Source organism: Bipolaris maydis, assembly GCF_028858645.1.
Source record: "Bipolaris maydis strain C4 unplaced genomic scaffold PSV08scaffold_5, whole genome shotgun sequence".
In the NCBI taxonomy this organism is placed as follows: domain Eukaryota; kingdom Fungi; phylum Ascomycota; class Dothideomycetes; order Pleosporales; family Pleosporaceae; genus Bipolaris; species Bipolaris maydis.
Genome location: NW_027093861.1, coordinates 2,021,545 through 2,044,325, shown reverse-complemented (window position 1 = coordinate 2,044,325; position 22,781 = coordinate 2,021,545). Strand labels below are relative to the sequence as shown.

The window sequence follows — 22,781 nt, the reverse complement described above, 5'->3', positions numbered from 1 at the left end:
TCTGATACGCTATATAGCAAACAGAGAGGAAAAATCCAAGCGATAGCCGGGCATCAGGCAAGCATATGGGCACCTGGCTATCTCGGACAAAGGTATCTAGGGTATGAAGGTTGGTCAGACTTGGCTCTAGCAAGCTATCTTGGTCTAAAGCAGGTCGTTCATATTATCTTGTTTGAGGAGAAGACAGACGTTGATATAGAAGGCGGAGAATATGGCAGGGCGCTGCAGGCAGCGTCACTAGAAGGCCACGAGAAAATCGCTCATATACTGCTCAGTGCTGGTGCTGACGTTAACGCTCAGGGTGGAGAGTACGGCAACGCACTCCAAGCGGCTTCAGCTGGAGGCTATAGGAGGGTAGTAACGCTACTGCTTAACGACGGCGCCAACGTTAGCGCTTGGGGCGGAGGTTATGGTAGTGCATTCCACGCAGCTTCAGACAGAGACTACGAGAAGATTGTAAGGCTGCTACTTAATATCGGCGCTGACGTCAACGCGCAGGGTGGATACTGTGGTAGTGCACTCCAGGCAGCATCGTCAGAAGGCTATGAGCAGATTGTAAAACTGCTGCTTAATGCTGGCGCCGGCGTTAACATGTAGGGTGAAGAGTATGGGAACGCACTTATGGCAGCATCGTTAGAAGGTTACGAGCAGATTGTGAAACTGCTGCGCGAGAAGGGCGCCATCTTTGTTTTTTAGAGATCAAACAGATAGTTCGCTTCACCTCTTTGCCGCATGCGGTCGATTTAAAGCGAATATGTTGCTCAGTAATATATCAATTAAATAGATTAAACATTACAAAGTTGACAGGTGATGCTTAACGGTCAGCTTTGCGTAGCAGTACTTAGTTTCGCCATCAGAAGTAAGCAGAATGGCCGAGCCGCACTGAACATGACCTTGCTCTAGACGTCCGCACTGAATGGCATTACGAAGAAATATAAGGGTCATTATCGATGACAGGACAGCATGCAGCCTTATTGAGCGCAGTACCTGACTAAAAACAGCTACTATCATATCACTGCTCTACCCTTGCCGGCGCTCATGAGCATTGATGATCTAGAATCCTTGTCATCTCTATAGATTAAAATAAAGCACCTTCCTACAGCCCTAGTGATTGTAGTGCTTATGTAACAAGCCGTTCGTTGTTTCCTATAATAAATTAGAAGATTACTGCCTCACAAGAAAGTTAGATATATAGAATAACTTATAGATGCCTTAAAATTACATAATGGCTTAATATATGTATATTCCCCTTAAATAATGATACTAGGAGACACTTAAATTACTTTAAACACAAGTTACCGTTACATTGCACATTCCAGAAACGTTTCAATTCCCCGCTGGAGAGCTTTCCTTTTTTTGGTTGCGCAACGAAAGTTTCGTCGCCACGAGGTACACGCATTCTGCGTTGACTTAGGCGATATTCCAATTTTTTTTAGATATCTAAAGGAGAATAGGAAAGTTAGCCCTCTAAACTGAATTGTCGAGATATTACAGCAGTTTTGGCACATAGAAGGTAGGTAATAGCCTTCCTCTAGGGATTTGATCGCATTGCGTTGAAGATGCTATTTCGCTTAGCTCCACTAGAATCAAAGGAGTTGAATGCTATATAAGGGCCTCGCTACTTCCTCTCATACCTACACTATTAGAGGTAGGGTTAGGAATTGTTACAAGCAACAAGAGAAAAGATACTCTCCCCGGACGCTGACGACAAAGGGTTGAGAAACCACTTGGGATGCACGATAGGGATCGCCGCGGGACAGAAGCGATCACGTGATTGGCATCTCGCCAAGCACTGACATCCCGCCAAGAGGAGAGATGCCACTACATCTTGAGATGCCACGGAATGGCAAGAGGACACAGATGTCGGGACTAAAGGCAATGAGTATAAGAACACGTTGGGTTTCATTATTACACTCGTTGTGGTTAACTTATTAGACTGTACTTTCTTACAAGTTTGTTAATCAACACGATTAACACTTTGTTATTCTATCCTAAATAGAATTGGTTGTCTTTACTATCGGTTAAACATCCACAACTCTTTCCCATCTAAATTTCTCGGCAACCACACGGCTTACCGTTGACCTGCTGATTCGCCCTAACTCGGATCGAGTCTTAGAGAATGTCATGGGCTGCGCTCTGTAGAGCAAAAGCCTGGGTATATAAGAGATTGTATTCGATAGAGTTTAGCTCTTACTTACGTAGCTATCTATATACAATATCAGTTGCCCAAGTAACGATCGGATTGACCAGGTCTGGCGTCTGAGCGTCGTTCAGATAGTATGAGCAGAATCCGAGTGCTGTTCTGAGCACTTGGGTTCTGTGAAACGACACAAGATCCCATCAAGGAGTAAGACCAAAGGGAACTAGCCTGTTATAGAGAAGTATAGCCAAACTCCGTGTAATAGGAATATACTCTAGAGAACGTCTAGCCTAAAATGTAACTTATTGGCAGAGTTAGGGACATTGAAGGCAAATCATGTCTTTTTTAGAACTTGTCTAGATCTGTGAAGGGACACATATTAAATTACTCGGGATTTTATAGCTTAATGTGGTCCACAAGCGAATGGCCCACCCAAGCAAATGGCCCATGCCCCACCAGCGCGTCGACGACGACACTATAACGCGTTATTATAACGGCGCAGGCAAGACTAGTCGGATCAGTATCGGCAGTAGTGTCACTCAGAGGCATATGGGAGTGTGTGTGACAGCAGAAACACCTTAGATTTGATAGACACTCATAAGCTTGGTACGAAAGGATATCAAAACTCTACAGAACAGAGGTGCGAGAGAAGTCACCTCTTATGTCCCGGGTACCCATTTGACTCGGATCCGATTCAGATCCGAGTTAGTTGTCATCCCCAGATAGATCTTGCACGATGAAATGTTACAAAAGTAGGCGACTTGCTTAGGTAGGCGACTCGCTTGTGAATCACGTTGTATTTGTTTTGCAACAAAAGTGCTACACAGCCACCACAAGTTGAAGGCTGTGGGCTGAACTGAATTTAGCCTTCTTGACCCTTTAACCGCAATTCTTATCATGCTCCCTTACCGGCAGAGGTCTGCTTTCTAGGTCTTCCAAAGTAATCCGTTGCCAACAGGTAGTCTGAAGTATACAAGGCTACTTGAGTCGAACTTCACATGGAAAGGTAGAGGCAGAATGGCGGGAGATGGTTCCGTAATAGCTACATGCATGACGATTCACCTGCGATAGGGGGTTTCTAGTAGATTCGTATATCGATATGACTTTGAACAGTACATAATATTTCCGGTTGTACAATGCCAACTCAGCATGGTGTAACCAGAGCTTGCTCTTAGCTACAACCAAGCTCTGCATGAGATCAGTTGAGCCTCGCTTTGCGAGACACTAAGCTGATGGTGTCACTCGATAACAAGGCAGTATCCGCCAGTGTTCAAACTCAGTCGTCAGTCCACAAAGCTTATCTGATCTTGACTTGACCAAACTGTGCTGGGACAATGATAGTGCCTGAAGAATATGCGGCAGCCCATTCTGATGCGATCCAAGAGTCATGTACACTACTAATTGCAAAAAAGCGCGGTGTCTAACATGGTATGTCGCTGGGAGGGCCAAATTTCATGGTGAAATCGTTACACTCTCCTCTTAGTTCGTCTTCCAAGTCCACCTCTATCATGTCTTCCACCTCGCCTTCTACCTCGTCTTCTGCACTTCTGAATCGATCATATCGTTCCCAGAATGGTCTCTTTGCTAACTTCATCTCTTCCACTCTTTTACGCGAAAACCAGTCCCAGCGGACCTTCCGATACTGCACTGCATGCACTTGCTCACCCGGAGCAACCCAAGATCCTTGCTCGTTTACTACACCACCCCACGAGCCACCAAGTCCGGGATCTCCCACAACGAATGGCATGCACACGCCTGAGGCACTCAATGCTGTCGAAATTGGTATACCGACTCTGCCTCTATCTGCACTTGAATCTCCGGATGACTCTCGGATATGAGCATCGAGCAGTGTGTGATAGGCCACAATCACATATATGTCCTCGCCCTCGTCAATGACCCTTTCAATCCATCTCTGAGTATCTCGAGATCGAACTGCATTCTGAAACCATTCTCCGACATTATTGAGATAGTACGTCTTTGCTTGAACGGTTGTTATTTGTACTAAGGTCTTTAGCCGCTTCGAAAACGAAGCAGAGAGGAGGGTCGCAATTTCTGCCGAAGCGTCGTGGTGGCGTACGGAGGTGTAGGTGCCGGTAAAATTCCTCTGTAGTTTTTCGGCAATCTCGAGAGAGGTGAAATCGACAGGATCGTGGAAATCTTGATGGGGGTTTTCTATGCTAACGACAAAGCGTCCGAGGCTGACTGACGACATGGGAAGGAATAGCTGAGAAAGTAGTTTATTTGCCGCCATGGCTAAAAAGATGAGCGATCACCTCGTGTCAGATAAGGGACTAGGTTGCTGATGCGAAAAAAGGTTGTGGTACGGTCAATTTATACATGCAAAACTTTGTCGTACAAGGCATCAAGCCACCTGCACCCCCCTGGAAACACATATTATCAGTAGCTCAGCCACCTTAGCCAAGCGGCTATACGGGATGCCCAAGGTTGCTGCGGCGCCGCCTTCAGGCTGCGTTGCAGTGACACCTTCATGTGACACCTTCATGTGACCTATGTGTAACCTGGTATATTTCGAATGTTTCGCTGAAGCGTTTGACGTGGTATTCGGAGAAATCGTTTGTTCGCAATTTTTGAATGTAAGGTTTAGAGTGAAAGGTCACTGCAGGCTCCACGCCGTGTTTCATCTCCTGTCTCTGCCTGGACCGCGATTTAGGCTAACCACAGCCTCAGACTAAACTGAACTTGGAAGGTCACGACAGGTCGCATGAACGATTTTGTTATTAATACATCCCTTTACCTGGAGATTTCGACGTTACTCAATGCATTCGATATTCCTACTTGCCATCCAGCGTTATGGATATCTTTAATTCGACATTGCTTGAGAGTTTCGATGTTTTGTTTACTGCCTTATCACCACAAGATACCCGCTCTCGATCAACACTATGTGGACATTATGCGATGTTGAAAGTCGCCCTCTTCGAGCGCTCAGGCCGGATAGAAGACTTGGACGATGCAATTACGAAGGGAAAACTTTCCATAGACGACACTTTGGGGGATGACCGAGTACTCCACATTCAATTGAATAACCTGGCAAACATGCTTGGTCGCCGATATGACGAGACCCGACAAATTAGCGACCTAGAGGATGCCATACATCTCAGTCGACGTGCAGTCCGTGGCGTACCTCTATGCCATATTGAGCGACCTTCTACATTGAGTAACTTGGGGAACAAACTCAGTCGTTTGTACAAGGAAACGGGTAACCTGCAGACTCTGGACGAAGCCATCGACTTTGCTCGCCAAGCCATGGATAGTGCTCCCACCAACCACCGACAATATGCTCTACTAGTGCAAAATTTGATGAACAAGCTTGCTCTCCGATCTGAATACTCGAGAAGGCCGGAGGACCTGGACGAGGAACTCCAAGTAGCGCGAAGACTTGTCGAGATTACGCCTGAAGCTTCATCACAGCAATTGGACGCCCTACAGTGTGTAGGAGCTCTTCTCTTACGGCGATTTGAATTTACGGGACAGTTGTATGTGCTTGAGGAAGCAACACGTATCGCACGTCGAGTTCGCATAGCTACAACTGATAGAAGTCCACACTTCGCCGCAAGATTACACAATCTTGCGAACTGTCTTTACCGACGATCTGAGTATTTCGCAGAGAAGGATGATGTTGAAGAGGCTGTTGGGCTTATGCGACATGCGATTCTTCTCACATCGAAACAGGATTGTATTATGCTTTCCAACTTCTTGCCGATGCTTCATCTTCTTTGCAAGCTCTCCGGAGACACAAAATGCATGGAAGAAGCAACGGAAATAGCACGGCAGGCCCTTCGTCAAACCCCATATAATCACAAAAGTCTGGGAGGACTTATGCATGGGCTGGGCCAGATTCTGCAGCTCAGGTTTCACATTTCTGGGGATACTAACGATCTGGACGAAGCAATGCAGCTCATGAGAGAAGCCCTTGAAGGGACACAACAGGACTGTACCGACTTCTCCGAAATCTCCACCGACCTGGTGGCCATATTACAGTTGAGATACATGCGATTAAGAGATGGCAAAGATCTAGAAGAAGCAATTGTAGTAGCTCGCAAGGCGATTGAGATACTACCTCAGGGATATCGGAATTTCGCGACAATGCTAAGTAACCTTAGCGATTTGCTTGGTAGCAAGTTCGAACGTGAGAAAGATACAGAGCTTCTAGATGAAGCCATACAAATCCAACAGAGAGCCATAGGCCTTGCACCAAAGGGATATCCACATACCGGAGTGCTGCTAAACAGACTTGGAAAACAACTTCGCTATCGGTACGAGTGTACCAAAGACTCACAAGACCTGGACCAAGCAATTCAAGCTGCAAGGGAAGCTCTAAAGGCTACAAGAGAGACCCACCACAGCTACTCGACTGTCCTGAAAGATCTTGGCCTTATACTCCTATACGGATATGGACGATCGGAGGAATTGAAAGATCTGAAAGAAGTCATCCACGTCCTTCAACGGGTCTGGAGTTGCAAGAATGGCAGTCCTTTCGTCCGTATAATTGCTTGTAACCTACTTGTCCATTTACTCCATCTCGACCACGACTACGACCGCGCATTCGATCTCGCTGTAGAAGCTATAAACATGCTACCTTATGTCCACAAGCGATCTCTGAATCTACAAGATCAACAGTACGTTGTATCCCACTTCTTCGGGCTATCTCCCATCGCCTGCTCCATCGCCCTCCACAAGGGTGAAGGACCAGATACTGCGCTGGAGTTATTGGAAAGAGGCCGTGGATTGATCCTTGGTCTGTTGATGGAAGATCGACGAAACATCCAAGCATTAGAAGTCGCGCATCCCAAGCTTTACGTGCGATACGAAAGTCTCCGAATTGAGACAAACAAGCCTACTGAAGGATATTCAAATTGTCTTGAACGAAATGAGGCTTTGTCATCGCAAATGTCAGATATGGAGAAACTCGACGAATGCGTGCAGGAAATTCGGAAGTTACCTGGATTTGACAAATTCCACGAGAGGAGCACTGTGAAGCAAATGCAAGATTGCGCGTCCGATGGCGATATTATCGTTGTAAACATTACCCAGCTAAGAAGCGATGCAATCGTTGTTACTGCTCGTGGAACTAGGACAATTTCGTTTCCTAAGCTCAGCACAGATGATGTTCGAAGCTGGATGGACCAAGATTTGACAACGACCTCGATGAACGACAAGAAAGCTGGCCAAAAGAACAAAATCTATCGTCAATTCTTGTCTTGGTTGTGGCAAGACTGTGTGAAACCGATAATGGAAGAACTGCACTATGATGCCAAAGCCTCCATAGATAGCCTTCCCAGAATATGGTGGATTGGCACCGGATTTGCCAATAACTTCCCGTTCCATGCTGCAGGAGATTCATCCGGTAACGTCGGTCAATACGCAATCTCATCCTACACGCCGACCATCAGAGCTCTTCGTTATGCTCGAGAGCGCTCTGTGGCTACCGCTCCGTCCTCTGGCATTCAAAAAGCACTCATAGTGACCATGCCAGATACACCCGGTATGAACAAACTTCCTAGAAGCATCGTGGAGGCGCAAGATATCACTGCAGTAATTGAGACTGTGGTGGATGTCGAGGTCATAGAACGGCCAAGTGTCGCGACTACCTTATCAAAGCTTCAAGGTTGTAGCATCGCCCATTTTGCCTGTCATGGATTATCTGATGAGCAAAGTCCAGGCGCGAGTGGATTGATATTACAAAGAGAGGACAAGGAGAGCAGTACCCCAAGGCAGGATATGTTGACGACTCAAATGATATCTCTGCTTGAACTCTCGCAGGCAGAAATAGCATTTCTCTCTGCTTGCTACACTGCTGATGGTAGGGCAGATTTACTCTCAGACGAGATGCTACACGTTGTGAGCGGATTTCAGACGGCAGGATTCAGACATGTAATTGGATGTCTGTGGCCTTCTAAGGATAGAGTCTGCTCGGCCATTGCGAAGGCGTTTTATGCCGAACTTTACCGAGATGGCGTAAAAGGTCGAAACAAGGACAAAGCCGTGGCGATAGCTTTACACAAGGCAGTGCAACGGGTTAGAGACAGTGAAGAGCTCCATAAGCGACCTTTAAGTTGGGCACAGTACGTGCATTTTGGTGTATGATTCATAATGCGAGAGATGCATGATGACGAAGATTGATATTGATCGACTCGTGACAACCACATGTGACTGCAGAAAACTTTGCCGCGTACTTATCCATTTCCTGCTTGAGGGCCTTGCCATGAGCGATGGCGAGCTCTGTATTTGAGTTGTGCTGGATTGTCGTTTGGACAGATATAACGGCAACCTGCTCACTTGTCGTCATGGCAGCCTTAGTCCTGGGACTAGCAACCTTGGACTGAGGAGTCACTAAGGAGCTGGCTAAGAACGCCTTCTTGATGGGAGTGACCTGTTTGAAGTTTTTCAGAGACATCGGGCCCGCGTACGGGTGGGCAGATGCCACTGTTAGAGAGCAATGCTATGGGAGTAAGCAGGAGCCAGGCTGGTATACAGCTTGACAGCGTACTTTTTGAACCGTACTCTGGGCAAGAGTGGAGGCCACTGTCAGGTTAATCTGGCGGAGTAGCACTGAGATGCAAAAGACTGGGTAGGGGCGTTGATGGCAGTTATGGCCGCCTACTTCGAGCGTGGCTGGCATGTGGTGTTGATGAAACATCTCTACCCAGTCTCTCACGTTGTCATGTTCCGTGTTGCTATTGGCCGTCCCACCAAACTGGGTCCATTGGTCTTTCATGCACCACACTCCCAACTACTGTTTTGGGTTATATTAGCAAGGAGATCGGTCCTTATTTGGCAACAACGCCTTAAAGTCCTCAGGCTATTGCTAGCATTCGTTGACTGTGCACAAGGGTGGCAAGGGATTTGCGCATGCTTAAGATGGGCTTTACTGCTCATGCTACGATGTTTGTCCCCCCTTGATTAATTCGCCAATCTCCCATCCCAACATGAGGATCTCCTCGCGTTATGCCATTTTGGCAACAGGCCTCATCTCATCCGTTTCTGCTCAAGATGCAAACATTACACTTGTTCCCGCTGTGACCGGTTTCGAAGGAGACAACACCAACTTCGTCTACGGCGCATCACCGCGCCTGGTTGTGAACGATGGCAGTGCAGCAGATGGAGGTTTCCGATCATTTGCCTTCTCGAACGAAACTTCTCTTGTAGAAAGTTTCCATGAAAAGAGTGGTCGATCCAAGATAGCGGTACCAGTTCACGACATTGGTGGCCGCGATCTCATTGTCAACATACCCGCACCAGACTCTTTGATCAGGATCTTTGAGAGTCAAACAGGAGAGAGGCTTGAAAGCAACAATAAGAAACAGCTTGGTGATTGGAGCACTGCCTGCACTTGGCGTAGCGCAAAGAGTGGGGAAAGCTACATCTTCCTGTTCGGAAAGAAAATAGTAGTGCAGTTTTTGATTCGCGAAAGCAAAGACGAAGTAGAGACCTTGGAGGTAGTACCATGCGCGCCATTTTTTGAAGAAAATACTGAAGCTGACTTTTTACAGGTCCAAACCTTTCCTGTAGACATCGAGGGCGAGAGTTGCTCGGTTTTTTCAAATGGCCAAGTCTTCTTCTCAGCTGAGGACCGACCATTGTACTCATTCCAGGCTTCGGAGACTACAGAAGCTCCAGCGATTCAAACTGTGACCAATGACGCAAAGGTTGCTGGCCTAGCTACGTACCATGGCACCTTTGAGGACTACCTTTTCGTAGCCCATGACACGACGCTTGATGTGTATGATGCGACAGTGAAACTAAGAGGAAGCATTGCATTGGATGGAATCTCAGAGCTATCCATCGAGGGAGGGCTCTCCATTCTGCAATCGGCCGTTGCTGGTTATCCATCCGGTGTTATCGCATTTGCCTTCGAGGGCAGGGAAGACACTGGCGTTGCCGTGGGCTCTCTCTCGGGTGCCCTAGCCTCCCTAGGTATCCAACCAAACACCAAGTACAGTCCTGCAAGCAAGCTGTGCAATGATTGCGATAGCGTCATTTCAGAGGATTGTTCCTACAATGGATTTTTCAATGACTCAGAATGTTCTTGCCTCGTTGGTTTCACTGGTCGGGATTGCTCTGAAACCGTCTGCAAGAATGATTGTTCTGGACAGGGAGATTGTGTTGGTCCTAACGTATGCAGCTGCAAAGACTCATGGAAGGGACCGGATTGCTCGTTTCTAGCCGTTCAACCCAAATACGAGACGGAAGCTAACGGCGGCGACGGCGACGACCCAGCTATCTGGATACATGCCATTAGACCGGACCAAAGCAAGATTATTACTACGACCAAATCTGAGGAAGGCGAGGGCTTTGGCGTCTTTGATTTGCAGGGAAAGCTCTTACAACACCTGACTGCGAGCAAACCCAACAACGTCGATATCATTTACAACTTTACAGTTGGCAATCGCACAGTGGATCTTGCATATGCTGCATGCCGTGGCGACAACACTCTCTGGTAAGTAGCAAAGCTGTAGACAAGAGACACTGGCTAACAGGATGAAGTCTGGTGGAAGTCAATAGCACAGGCTACGTCAGTGATATATCAGGGGGTATACAGCCGCTCCCTGAAGACTACGAACCGTACGGGTCGTGCAACTACCGCTCCAAGGTCTCAGGAAAGGAGTACCTTTTCGTGAACAACAAAGAGGCCCAGTATTTGCAATACGAGCTTACGAGCAGCTCCAATGGTACTCTGAAAGCTAGCCTCGTACGTGAATTCCAAGGTGGTTCCGGTGGTCAGGTTGAAGGCTGCGTCAGCGATGACAGCGCTGGATATGTGTTCATTGGCGAAGAAGGGCTAGGGATCTGGCGATATGAGGCCGAGCCTAATGGCTCTAAGACAGGTGTTCAAATCGCCAAGATAGGTGATGATAGCGGTCTCCAGGCTGACGTAGAGGGGCTCACGCTTGTGCCTGCCAAGTCTGGACCTGGTGGCTATATCATGGTCTCGTCGCAGGGAATTTCGTCGTACATCATCTATGAGCGAGCACCACCGCACGCGTACGTTGGCAAGTTCACTATCGTGGACAATAAAGAAAAGGGAATCGACCATGTGAGCAACACGGACGGAATTGCTGCGGTGGGCAACGCACTCAACAAGGACTTTCCAAGCGGCTTGTTCGTTACGCACGACGATGCAAATGAAGTTGCTGAAGGAGGGACCGCAAAGGAGGCGAGCTTCAAGCTGGTGAGCTTGGTCGATATTCTTGGAGAGGAGAGAGCGAAGAAGCTAGGTTACTAGATATGGAAGCATGTAGCAGGTGTCCTTACTGGACTGATTTGATCGTCTCCACCAACACCAGCTGGAATGATTATGTGATTACGCTAAGAGGACCAAACGCGTGTTCTCACGCGTGATCACGTGTGCGCACCGACCATTTCGATGCTCACCTGTAGCGGGGTGGGCCGACGAGGATGAACATGCCCCGCTGTAAAAGTCACTGTGCACCGCAACCCCTACAAGCTTGTTGTAGGACTTGGGACAGGCTTCTGAATCCAGCAGACTCGTAGTTCAGCGCCGCGATGTCTGTTGAAAGCCCAGCGCAGAAGCTAGACCAATTGCCAGCCGAGATGCTCGAGTTCACGCTTCTCAAGGCGGCGGGCTCTCTGGCTCCACGACTCGGCCGCCTGTCGGTGCCAGGACGCAACAAGATACTGACGCCTGGCTTCATAGGCAGCACGTCGCGGGGCATCATTCCGCACATCTCCCAAGACAATTTCCAGAAAAGCCTCGACCTAGAGGGCGTCTATGTTCCGCTCGAAGACTGTGGGTAGCGCAGCCATCAGCAGCTCCAGCACATGGCTGACTCTTTGCAGTCGTGGAAAAGCACCCTCAAAAAACACCGCCTGTACTGAAGTATGACGTTCCCGATCCTCTCCGCAACTTCATCGCCCTCCCTCCAGAGACGCTCCTCGTCCTGGGTGCGCGTCGCAATCCGCCCATACCGAGCCCCCACGCAAACTCAAACACACAAGTAGGCCTCTTGACTTCAGTCGGCTTCACTACTGTCTCGTCGGAATTTTATGCCGCCGCTACGAGCAAGCTACAGCCGGATGTTGTTGTCGGGCTGGCCGACATCCCCTTTGGCCAGGAATCAGTGAGCCTTAAGCGCAAAGACAGGATGAGCGACAGGACTGAGACGTGGCTGCGCGACTTGGTTGTCAAGCAAGGCACAGTGGATAATCAAGCCAAGGGCTGCGCCATCTTTGCGCCTATACTGCCAATCGAGCGCGACCTTCAGTCATGGTATCTCGAACATCTACTTGACGACATGGTGGACAAAATCAGCGGTGTTGCCATATACGACGCCTATCTACTCGATGACCTCCCGGACCAACTGCACCACCTTCCCCGATTGTCGTTCCATGCCCCAAGCACCCCCCACGAGCTTCTCCGTCACATCAGCCTGGGCATGGATATGTTTACCGTCCCCTTTGTAAACGACGCAACGGATGCTGGCATTGTGCTCGATTTCATCTTCCCAGCACCCAAAAACGAGTCAAGCGACACCGCCCGCCGCTCTCTAGGAATCGATATGTGGGGTGGCCATCATGCGCAATCTATCACCCCTCTTTCCGATGGCTGCACTTGCTATGCCTGTACGAGGCATCATCGCGCCTTCCTTCAACACCTCCTTGCTGCCAAAGAAATGCTAGGTTGGGTGTTGATTCAGATGCACAATCACGCCATCCTCTCAGCCTTTTTTGCTGGAGTTCGAGCCTCCATCGAAGCCGGGACTTTTGATGCTGACGTAGCTGCGTTCGAAGCCTACTACGAACCCATCCTACCCGAAAAGACTGGCCAAGGGCCACGTGTGAGGGGCTATCAGTTCAAGAGCGAGTCACACGCCAAGAAGGAAAAGAAGAATCCAAAGGCCTTCAAGAAGTTCAGTGAAAGTGACATCTTGAAGCTCAAGGCTGCACACGGCCAGCAACCAAACTCAAACCCCGAAACAAGAGACTATATCGATGATGAGGCTCTGGTGGGTTTAGTAGGCATGGAGCACACTGCTGTTGATCCGGATCCTCTCAAACAAATAGATGGTTTGATCATAGAAGACGATAAACAAAATTGAGCTCTCTGAAGCTCCTCTTTATTCTATTCCATGCCGTCGCCCTTCCACAATCAAAGCGATCACGAGTCCGACTCACAGCTACTTCTTTTCCTGTAGTACACAGATCTACCTGGTCAGATATCATGTGCTCCTGGTCCGATATTCGATGCTCGTATCGCGTATCATCTTAGAATTTTCCTTTTTGTGCAAAATTGTGGTCGCGGTTGTTAAAACGTGATCGACATCCAATCGAAGAAACTTCGCACCCGTACCGGTGGCAATATCAGATACCCAAGATGGCGTCAAGGAAATGCTTGAGAGTTCCCATGTAGATTCGGCCCTTCGTACAAGTGGAAACGACTTGGAGAAACCGACGTATAGAACAAAGAAGAAGATATGGACCATTTTGCTGAGTGGTCGCGCCTGCCTTTTTTGGTGTTGGTTTGAAAGAAAAATAGAAGTCAATCTCGGCATAACCTTACAGCTGTTCTACTCTCCCTCGTCTTGATACCCTCTTGATCTACACTCCTTCAAACGTAAAGATACTCCACTCTTTCCGCGCTATGTGCGCATTTCCAACCCTATGCGTCACGTCTTGTACAACATGGAGAGAAGTGATGGTACAACGCACTTTACCCCCCATCTATCTATCCTTTGATTGCTGCTGCGTCCCGCGGCAAGTTACCGAGCCGGTACTGCAGCATAAACTGTGGTTTCAATGGTTGGTAGGCTCATTGTTTGGTACTACAAACGAAGAAAAGGGTTAAGTGTTTTGACGCTTACCGATGCTTAGCAAAGCTTGCGTGGCATGAGGCGTGACTAGTTCCGTCAGCAATCACCATAACATCCGTTTTACTGTTACACTCGAATAGCAAAATGCTCCAAAAAGGGCACTCAGTACTTCTCGCGGACTGTGATGAGCGCAAAGAGGAAGCGGCCGGTCGCCAAGTACAAGAACCGCATCACGATTGGTGTAGTAGTGCGGTTGTGCTAGAGCTGCATCAATTACCACAAGTTTTTCCAAGCTTATCCTCTAATCAACGATTTTTTTTCTTCTTCAAATTTACTACCAGGTTCACTATATCCCATCACATTGCATTCCTGATGCGATGCGCAAATTCCGCCAAGCTGTTCGAACATATGGAAGATAAGAATCGAATGGCATTGCACTTAAACAGGTGGCGAAAGCACCCCTAATCTAGAGTACTACATGATTGGCATGCAAAAATACGGCTTGATCAAATGGCCCAAGCCACCTCTGTCTCGACCTTCATGTTCCCCACTTAGTGCTGTGTGCTAGTGCAGCCACCTATCTGAGTCCTACGCCACAACGAACATTGCGCTGGTCAGATCAAGACAATGCTGACGAGGACTTCAAGCACCTGCTGAATGATCCTACCCACGTTGGCCTGCAAGAGCGAGTCGATGATGAATTCCTCGCTTCTGTGGTCAGCCTCGGGCTCCAAGATTCATTTAGAATGCGCTTGGTTGCTAGTCGCCCTTCTCTGGTTCTTCAGCCAGCACACTATTGAACGATGGGCCGGTGCCATCTCTGGCTTGAGACAAGGGGCGTTCTAGCTCTCAGTCAGCCCTGGCCAAACTCAATCAAGCCATGAATTCAGTCAGACTGAATAGATATATCGCGCAATACCCGCATTCCACATCGATAGCAACATAACACCATCTCGTACCCGTCGCTATGGCTGATATCGAAAAATTTGATCTCGTCGTCGTCGGTGCAGGCATACACGGCCTAGTCATCGCCAAAACATATTGCGATGTTCACCCCGAGGCATCAATCTTGGTTCTAGACAAGTCCCGGTCCATAGGAGGGGTATGGGCAAAAGATAGACTGTACCCGGGGCTTCATACAAACAATCACTTCCGCACGTTCGAGGTACACGTACCCCTTGCAGTAATTACACGGAGCGGAGCTGACTCAGGTATAGTTTAGCGACCTTCCTATGGATACAGAGGGCTTCGACCTTGTGGACGGCCATATACCCGGGGAACATGTCAACAAGTACCTGCATAGCTATGTGGAAACCTTTAATTTGGCAAAACAAATTCGTCTCGAAACAAGTGTTAAGTCAGCCGTGGACCAAGGACCGATGGGCTGGATGTTAACAGTATCACAATACACGAACTCGACGGAAATAAATTACCAAATCGAGGCTTCGAGGCTAGTCGTTGCAACAGGATTGACGTCTGAACCTTCTATGCCCAAGCTTGATGGGAAGGAAACCTTTGATGCACCAATCTATCACTCAAGCGAATTCGCAAAAGCCGAGGGCGGGCTAAGATCGTATAAGAAGATTGCTCTTCTCAGCGGTGCCAAGTTTTCATGGGATATTGCATATGCGTACGCCTCTGCAGGCATTCAAGTGGACTGGATCATCCGGGAATCAGGACACGGTCCTTGTTGGATGATGCCAAACCGTCTGACGCCTTTGAAGATCATTCCGGAGTTAATTATACAAACACGGCTGATTACATGGCTTAGCCCGAGCATCTGGGACGATGGTTTCATACAAATTCGCAATTTCTTCAATCAGCATTGGTTCGGGAGGAAGATCTCGGACGCCCTCTTCACAAAGATGCAGCACGCAACTGAAGAGATCAACGGCTACGATTCCCATCCCGAAACTGCAAAGCTCAAACCCTGGGACGATGTCTTCTTCATCGGCACGAATCGCGGTCTCCTGAATTACAAAAACGACTTCTTCGAACTCGTGCGCAACGGCATGGTCAGAGTCCACATCGCAGACATCTCGCACCTTTCCCCTCAAGCCATCCACCTCTCCACCGGCACCGTAATCGAATCCGACGTCCTAATCTGCGGCACAGGCTGGAAAGACACACCTCAGCTCGACTTCCAAACAACCAAGGACCTCGGTCTTCCCGGGCACGCCTCCCAAACACCACAAGACCACACCCGCGCAGCCGACGCCCAAATCTTCGCTACCTTCCCCAAACTCCAGAACCAGCCTGCTCCACGAAATGCGTCTGCAGACAAGAGTGATAAGGAGACTCAGCAAGAACCCTACCGACTATACCGCTACATAGTCCCTCCATCCTTCATCCCATCCCGCACCCTCGCTTTCGCAGGTGCCTACCGTAGCCCAGCCACAACAATAATATCGCAAACCCAAGCGTTATGGATAACCGCTTACTTCGACAACCGCATCCCGTCCCTCCAGAATACGACAGCCTCCAAGCGCATCATGTACGAAACAGTGCTGCACACACAGTTTAGCAGGTGGCGCTACAGTCGCGGGTTCGGGGCGCGGTTTCCTGAAATGTTTTTCGATTGCTTGCCGTATGTGGATCGGTTGTTGAAGGATGTGGGGGTGAGGAATGAGAGGAAGGGGAGTTGGTGGAGGGAGAGGTTTACGGCTTATATGCCAGAGGATTACAGGGGGATTGTCGGGGAGTATGTGGCTTTGGGGGGTAGGTGATTTCGGTGTGTTAAAGAGGGGGGGTGTGATGTGATATGCTGAGGTTCAACCATGTGTAAATGAAGAAAATGAACAATGTTTTCATCGTTTCTTATTAAAACGATGCTGCACAAGCTTTATGCCTTGCCTCACAGAGTCCCAGAACTTTGCATACTTGGAAGTCAAGTGCTGGTATCCATCGCATCCCCTTTTTTGCTCTCGACAACCCCAAAGCGGACATCTAGCTCTTTAATGGTGTCATCTCTCAACTTCTTCTCTGGCCATCCTTCATTTTGAAGCTTCACATTCCTCTCACCCCTCAGCTGTCTCGGCACAGGCACATTCTTCCCGGTTCCCTCATCCATAAAGCCATAGAGAATAAAATCCATATAGTACTGTTGGACATGCAGGTCCCTTCTGATGCCCTCGGCAATGACCATGTCGACTGCATGCTCCATTTTAGCACCGTCCCTGTGCCAGCCCTCACGAGCCAAAAGACCTAGTGGATCACCCTCTTCATCCGTCATATCTTGAAGCAAAGCCTGCATTTGTATGTCAAGTTCATCTGCGTGGTATGTCTCGGCCACCATACTAGACGTTGTTTCGTAGTTCAACTTGAGCTTGCCACTCAGTACCTTCCACAACGTGCTTAAACTCTTCTGGCTGAGCAGCATAGACGCCAGCTCACAACAGCCGTTTCCTAGAATAGGGCCTGAAAAGCGCATATCGAGCTTCACAAGAAGAAGCTGAAAGTTGATAATGTCATCATCAGCCCAGATCTCCTTGTCGTTGAGGAAAGAGAGGCGCAGCTTTGTGGTCTTCATCTCCATGAGGCACCAAAACTTCATAAGTGTAGCTTCGCATGCAGCCGGCACCCGATGGCCCTCCATGCTAAGGATTGTAAGGATGGATCGAACAATGTTCTGGCGCCAGAGTATCATGCCGACCCAGCGGAAGCCGGGCACATCTCGCGCTAGCCACTGTCGCTCGTTCATTGGTCTGAGCATCGGGTCTGAAATGCATAGCTGCGGGTACAGCACCCAGCTGAAAATGTGACCGGCCAGAGGAGCATTGCGCCGGGCATAGTCGTGAATGAGCGAGACACTGTACTTGTTAAGGCGATAGTGAAACTCCTTGTCAATGGCGTAAAGGTCGATAACAGAAGAATACGGCAGGCGTAGAGCAAACTGAAAGAAGAGGTTTTTGTGCCGGAGGATAGCCTTGTAGACGCTGAATGGCGGCTTTTGGGTGTCATTCCGAGGGGGAGAGTCCGTTTGAGAGGAGGGAATGTCTAGACCCCACATTTCGGAAGCAGCATTGCGATGTCGGTGATGGTGGCGACGGAGGACGCGGGGCGCAGGATCCTGAGAATGCAATGCATATAGTTCCGTGGCCGTTGACGTATCTTCTGCTGTGCGCTTCCTGTTGTCACTGGTGCTGTAGAAAGCAAGATCCATTGTGCTTGATGTGCCATTCGATATTGGGGTGATTGTCCGGTCTGGACCAGGACCCGGTGAGAATAATCAACAGTAACAACATCATGGCGTAATTCGGTGAAGGTGAAGTTGAGGCCATGCCAAAGGCCATGTGAATTCCAGACGAGTGCATGGGTTTGACATGTGCGTGGGATTTCGACGACGCGCCGACGTCATTGGCCAGTGCCCATGCAACCCCGCAGTCGGCTCCTCCATCGCTCGTCCCTGCATAATTTCAATAGCGCTGGTCAAATTCGCGTCCTGAACAGCCTCTGTGTTATGAGGGATATACTCGGACCCAACTAATCAATACTAAAGAGGGGCTGCTTGGTGAGTAGAGGTACCGTATTTTCGCCAGCCCGCTGGTACACATTCTCGGAGCTCATTTCCTGACTGGAAATAGTGCTATCTTCCACGCCTAGGCAGCAGGCCGTCAACACTGCGACCGTCCATCGATATATACTCACATTCAAGCCATAAAACGCGTGTCATGGCTTCAGCGTCTCTTAGCAGCGCGAATTCGCGGCTTCCCAACGAACTTGCCCTTCTCGTAATCGACCATCTCGAAGGCAGCAACAAGGCTCTATGTGCGCTCGCCCAGACATGTCGCAGCATGCAGCATCTAGCTGAAGAGCGACTATACAAGACAGTGGAGCTGCTCTCAGTCAAGAATCTCCATGCCATCATTTCAGCCTTCACGCTGCGCCGCGAGCGCATCCGCGCCGTACAAACACTGAAGATCCTATATCAATACCAGCCAGGGGACTTGAAAGACAGCGACGAATTGCGGGCGACCTTCAATGAATGTGTTGCCGATATGGTCAATCTGCGAGATTGGCACATTGAGAGTCCATATGACAACTTTCATTGGGAAGGTGCTGGTGGAGAGGCTTGGGTTGAAGGCGACATGCAGCGCTTCCGACGCGCACTGGACACTGCATGCGCAGAAGGCCCCAGAGAGGCAGACAACATTCTGGCAGAACAACGCCTCGGCAAACATGTCGAGCGAACCGTAGGCCTAGCTTTGCTAGAGCGCCTGACGATCCATTCGCACGGTGCTGACACGGATTTCTGGGAGTTCAATGGTTTTCATTGTCTCTTTCAACACCCCACCCTTCGCCACCTTCATGTCTCTTGCGTTGCTTTTCCGGATGCAGAAATTCCACAACTTGCCACACATGTCGGCAAAACACCCCTAACATCGCTGTATTTTGACGAGTGCGAACTCCAGCCTAAGAGCTTGCTGAGTATTCTGCGCACACCAGCACGACTCAAGTCATTGACGCTCGGCGAAAACGTCTTCAATGTCAACCGGTCGCGAGGTGCCAAACCTATTCTATCTAGAGACCCAGGCGCTTCGTTGAAGGCATTATCGGCCGTTGCGCATTCACTAGAAAGACTTACACACCTTGACCCTGGGTGGCATCTAGATACAAGCCCTCATGTTTTTCGCAGTGTTCGGCCTCCTGGCGATGGCATGCGCAACTTTCATGCTCTTGATTACATGGAGTGTGATACAACTTCATTCCTGCACACGGCCATTGTAATGAACCGCGACCTAGCTCCTCCTCAACTTCAGACACTTCGAATCCGCCGACACTGGGATGTTCCCGTCGACTTTTGGGACCATCCTCCCGACTTTGATCATTACGCTGCGCTCCCGTCCCTCGACACTCTTGAGCTTATGCAATCTTCATATATCTGGTAAGTTATAGAATAATAGTGATGCTCTTGGAAAGAAGCAGTTCGGTCTTATGAATTCACTAACATTGGATAGGCTCGATCTGTCTGAACCAAGCTATATCTGTAACCCTGAGTCTCTTCGCAATAGGCATGCAAAGGCATACAAACTTTTCAAGGCTGGCATCAATCTCCGAATGCTGATAGAGTTACACAAGAGCCCAAGCCTGATACCTCCATATCTCCACAACGAACGTGTTCCAGTTGTTCATTGTGTGTACGATGCCGACGAAGTGGGCTTCCATCGCCATGTGGTAAATCCGGGCGACATAGTGAAATTTGGTGTACCACCCCCTGAGACGGATCAATTAGGCGACCTTGACATCGGCGAAATATTAATTAATACAAGGCGCGATCTACATCGCCTGCGGCACAAGTTTGTGCGGCCTGGTCGGCGGCTCCCATTTATGGATATGTTCGATACCGATGAAGAGGCTGATGGTCTGGCTGAAACGGACGACGATTTCGAAGTCGACGACCTGGAAGAAGACGACGATATGGAGCTCGACCTTGAGCTTGATGCAGACGATGGGTTTACGGATGACGAGAGTCTGCAATTTTTCGAGCACGATGGAGAATTTTACGTCACTATGTACGAAACGGCTACCGAGGACGAAGACGAAGAAGAAGAAGAGATGCACGACGCGGTAGAAAACCAACAAACTCATCCTAACGATGTTGACTGAGAAGGGGTAGCAAGAAATTCAGCATGTAACGTTCCAATACTGAAGAGTCAACTAAACATTTATTTGATTGAATTTAAAATCATATAAACAGTACTTGGGAACCACGCTTGTTGAAACTGTGCCCAATCATATATGTTGGGGTAAATCTGCGGTACTCTGGCCATTGTATCAGAGAGCGAAGAAAGAAGCCGAAAACGCCGGATATGTTGGAAGCCTGAATGAAGAAAGATGCAAGAAGATGACTGGATGGGCTGGTTAGCCTAGGCCTTTTCATCATTTACTTAAGACTTGCGTCATCTTACCCTAAAACCCACGCTTCACCTTGGACAACCTAGAAACTGCGACGAACAATGCATACTCTCTCTGTTCGATAATTAGTATTTCTTTTCAATCCAGTATGCTTTTCATGAAGGGCAATATGAGATGCGGTAAAAAATTAGTCTTCAACGTACTTTGTCATCCAACTTCCGTCTGCCTTTGCTCTCCTCGTCTCAAGCAGCGGTGGCACAAACGGCAGCGCACACGCAGTCACAACGTAGCTGGTTGCGAGTGAGGCTTTGAGGCGGTAGTGAGGGTCGCGTGGCATGCGTGTTGAGTAGCGGCGGATATGCGACATTGCGTGTGTTGAGAGGGCCATTGTGACTATCTTGCCTTCCCTTTTATTTCTTTCGTATAATTTCTGTCGATGTTTTCGTAGATGATGTGTGGGGGTGTAGAGATTGGCCGCTGGGAAATAGAAGTATTGATATTTGGATCCACGAATTCACGAACAAAGGCGATGGCGATGGCTGATGTAGTTGTATCACTTTGTCTTCCTCTTCGCGATGTGGGGCTGCGTAGGTGGCTTCGGGTCGGAATATGTGGGGTGTGGTAGCGTCTTACGCGTGTGAGGCTCTGCTCTTTGCAGTAATACTTGTTTTGTCTTTTGGGTTGGGAGCACACACGATCGATTGTGAGACCTTCCCAAATTTCGAGTGGGGATGTGTTTTGAGATATATAGAAGGTATGGGTGCCTGGCGGTAGTACGTATATATGACTCTCTGTGCCCTCTTTTTAGGCTTCCAGGCAAGGGGTACTTGACGCAGGCTACGGCCTCGACTAGAACGAAACGAGCAACCGGGCGATTACAGGTACGGTTGTCGGTGCGGAGTTTCTTTGGAGAATACAACGTGACATCTGCGTGCCCGCCAAGTTGTCTTTCCGCGCCTTCTTTCCGCGCTTTGTTTCCGAGGCTATTGATTTAGCATCTGCGGGCTACCCAATCAAAAGGAAAACTGCTCACAAATCCATTTCTGCTGACAATGTGTCCATGTGTAAGCTGACCGAACATCTATCACAAGTTATCCATCGTCATCTTGGTTTGGCTTAGTGCGACTGGCACACTCGTAAGATGTTTGGTTGCGTGCACAGCACAGTGGGTTTGCCTACTAACCCACCGCTTCACTTGCCCCCTTCACATTGCATGGATCACACCACTGTCGGACGAGCGCGCGCGAGAGTGCTACGTTGCGGCACAGAGTTTTCCCGCTTTCAATGGAGAATGAAGGATCAGCGACGAATAGCGTGTTGATCACGACATTATAGCCACGGTTACGTACCTTGTCTTTTGGGAAGTCAGCTACCCATGTCAGCAAAATTACGTGCGATGTGATTGGCTGTGAATGGTCAGCATTCCCAGTCAGCCTTTCTTCGTCATGTATTGCTTTTACTTGGATGGTATTGCCAAAACAAGGCAATCCGGACTTTGATTTTTGCGTTCTCTTCGTGGTCTTGCGGCCATAAAGCGGGGGGTCACCAAACATGTCAATGCTTAGTATGAATGCACATCTTATCGATCTTTGGAGATTCATGCTGACGACGCTTGATGTCGTCATCAAGCTCACGTGTAGCCTTTGTGTCTCATTGTGCTGCGCAATTGTACTTTAACCCAAACACTGGTTTTAGTGAAAGCTGAATTTGCAGAATATACACATGGCTTGATAATCGCCGTTGAAGCATTTATGCCATCAAATCCTCCGCCTATTTCGACACATGCCACCGCCAACGCCGATACCAGCTGCAACGCTCCATACAGCGCCCTGTATGTGGTTTATGCAATGGATCCAACATAACTCCTATGCCTCACTCGACAGCACGCAAAAACAAAGACCAGGATACTCTTTTCAAACCTGAAGATAAAACAACGACCATTACCAACTAACCCCACATAACCTTACCCAAATCGCAGCCTCCACCAGCCTAGCACC

General features: G+C 48.8%; 10 protein-coding genes across 10 annotated transcripts; 6 read left to right on the top strand and 4 right to left on the bottom strand.

The window, feature by feature from the left end:
* Positions 1-103: 103 nt before the first annotated feature.
* On the top strand, positions 104-597 carry PSV08DRAFT_246541 (ankyrin repeat-containing domain protein; the record flags this gene model as incomplete). Its single annotated transcript, XM_014226341.2, has 2 exons — positions 104-109; positions 154-597. 2 exons carry the CDS (start codon positions 104-106, stop codon positions 595-597), a joined length of 450 nt encoding a protein of 149 aa, XP_014081816.2.
* Positions 598-3,412: 2,815 nt separating this feature from the next.
* Positions 3,413-4,438, bottom strand: PSV08DRAFT_221471 (uncharacterized protein). The gene has a single exon (XM_014226343.1). The coding sequence runs from the start codon at positions 4,389-4,391 to the stop codon at positions 3,561-3,563; it is 831 nt and encodes a 276-aa protein (XP_014081818.1). The 5' UTR covers positions 4,392-4,438; the 3' UTR covers positions 3,413-3,560.
* A 513-nt stretch (positions 4,439-4,951) lies between these two features.
* On the top strand, positions 4,952-8,271 carry PSV08DRAFT_409159 (CHAT domain-containing protein; the record flags this gene model as incomplete). The annotated part of the gene is made up of 6 exons (XM_066093816.1): positions 4,952-5,201; positions 5,241-5,269; positions 5,300-5,411; positions 5,448-5,590; positions 5,633-5,788; positions 5,933-8,271. 6 exons carry the CDS (start codon positions 4,952-4,954, stop codon positions 8,243-8,245), a joined length of 3,003 nt encoding a protein of 1,000 aa, XP_065949368.1. The 3' UTR covers positions 8,246-8,271.
* PSV08DRAFT_350567 (uncharacterized protein) lies at positions 8,247-8,780 on the bottom strand (the record flags this gene model as incomplete). The annotated part of the gene is made up of 2 exons (XM_014226345.1): positions 8,247-8,600; positions 8,649-8,780. The coding sequence occupies 2 exons, from the start codon at positions 8,778-8,780 to the stop codon at positions 8,247-8,249; spliced, it is 486 nt and encodes a 161-aa protein (XP_014081820.1).
* A 307-nt stretch (positions 8,781-9,087) lies between these two features.
* On the top strand, positions 9,088-11,384 carry PSV08DRAFT_177046 (uncharacterized protein; the record flags this gene model as incomplete). Its single annotated transcript, XM_014226346.1, has 3 exons — positions 9,088-9,600; positions 9,652-10,598; positions 10,646-11,384. 3 exons carry the CDS (start codon positions 9,088-9,090, stop codon positions 11,382-11,384), a joined length of 2,199 nt encoding a protein of 732 aa, XP_014081821.1.
* Positions 11,385-11,591: 207 nt separating this feature from the next.
* Positions 11,592-13,218, top strand: PSV08DRAFT_388973 (tRNA-guanine(15) transglycosylase-like protein; the record flags this gene model as incomplete). Its single annotated transcript, XM_014226347.2, has 2 exons — positions 11,592-11,909; positions 11,960-13,218. The coding sequence occupies exons 1-2, from the start codon at positions 11,666-11,668 to the stop codon at positions 13,216-13,218; spliced, it is 1,503 nt and encodes a 500-aa protein (XP_014081822.1). The 5' UTR covers positions 11,592-11,665.
* A 1,659-nt stretch (positions 13,219-14,877) lies between these two features.
* On the top strand, positions 14,878-16,655 carry PSV08DRAFT_388970 (uncharacterized protein; the record flags this gene model as incomplete). Its single annotated transcript, XM_014226348.2, has 2 exons — positions 14,878-15,094; positions 15,147-16,655. Exons 1-2 carry the CDS (start codon positions 14,897-14,899, stop codon positions 16,653-16,655), a joined length of 1,707 nt encoding a protein of 568 aa, XP_014081823.1. The 5' UTR covers positions 14,878-14,896.
* Positions 16,656-16,816: 161 nt separating this feature from the next.
* On the bottom strand, positions 16,817-18,091 carry PSV08DRAFT_388968 (uncharacterized protein; the record flags this gene model as incomplete). Its single annotated transcript, XM_014226349.1, has 1 exon — positions 16,817-18,091. The coding sequence occupies one exon, from the start codon at positions 18,089-18,091 to the stop codon at positions 16,817-16,819; it is 1,275 nt and encodes a 424-aa protein (XP_014081824.1).
* Positions 18,092-18,383: 292 nt separating this feature from the next.
* PSV08DRAFT_409155 (uncharacterized protein) lies at positions 18,384-20,763 on the top strand. Its single transcript, XM_014226350.2, has 3 exons — positions 18,384-18,449; positions 18,513-19,813; positions 19,887-20,763. Exons 2-3 carry the CDS (start codon positions 18,600-18,602, stop codon positions 20,533-20,535), a joined length of 1,863 nt encoding a protein of 620 aa, XP_014081825.1. The 5' UTR covers positions 18,384-18,449; positions 18,513-18,599; the 3' UTR covers positions 20,536-20,763.
* Positions 20,412-21,333, bottom strand: PSV08DRAFT_290516 (uncharacterized protein). The gene is made up of 3 exons (XM_014226351.2): positions 20,988-21,333; positions 20,838-20,898; positions 20,412-20,777 (listed from the first exon to the last, which is right to left on the bottom strand). The coding sequence occupies exons 1-2, from the start codon at positions 21,170-21,172 to the stop codon at positions 20,853-20,855; spliced, it is 231 nt and encodes a 76-aa protein (XP_014081826.1). The 5' UTR covers positions 21,173-21,333; the 3' UTR covers positions 20,412-20,777; positions 20,838-20,852.
* Positions 21,334-22,781: the final 1,448 nt, after the last annotated feature.

Bases quoted from the DNA above. Each gene is read 5' to 3' on its own strand.
- PSV08DRAFT_221471 (XM_014226343.1), bottom strand. From the start codon at position 4,391: ATGGCGGCAAATAAACTACTTTCTCAGCTATTCCTTCCCATGTCGTCA.
- PSV08DRAFT_409155 (XM_014226350.2), top strand. From the start codon at position 18,600: ATGGCTTCAGCGTCTCTTAGCAGCGCGAATTCGCGGCTTCCCAACGAA. The intron at 19,814-19,886 runs GTAAGTTATAGA...AACATTGGATAG, and splicing joins ATGCAATCTTCATATATCTG to GCTCGATCTGTCTGAACCAA.
- PSV08DRAFT_290516 (XM_014226351.2), bottom strand. From the start codon at position 21,172: ATGGCCCTCTCAACACACGCAATGTCGCATATCCGCCGCTACTCAACA. The intron at 20,899-20,987 runs GTACGTTGAAGA...ATTATCGAACAG, and splicing joins GACGGAAGTTGGATGACAAA to AGAGAGTATGCATTGTTCGT.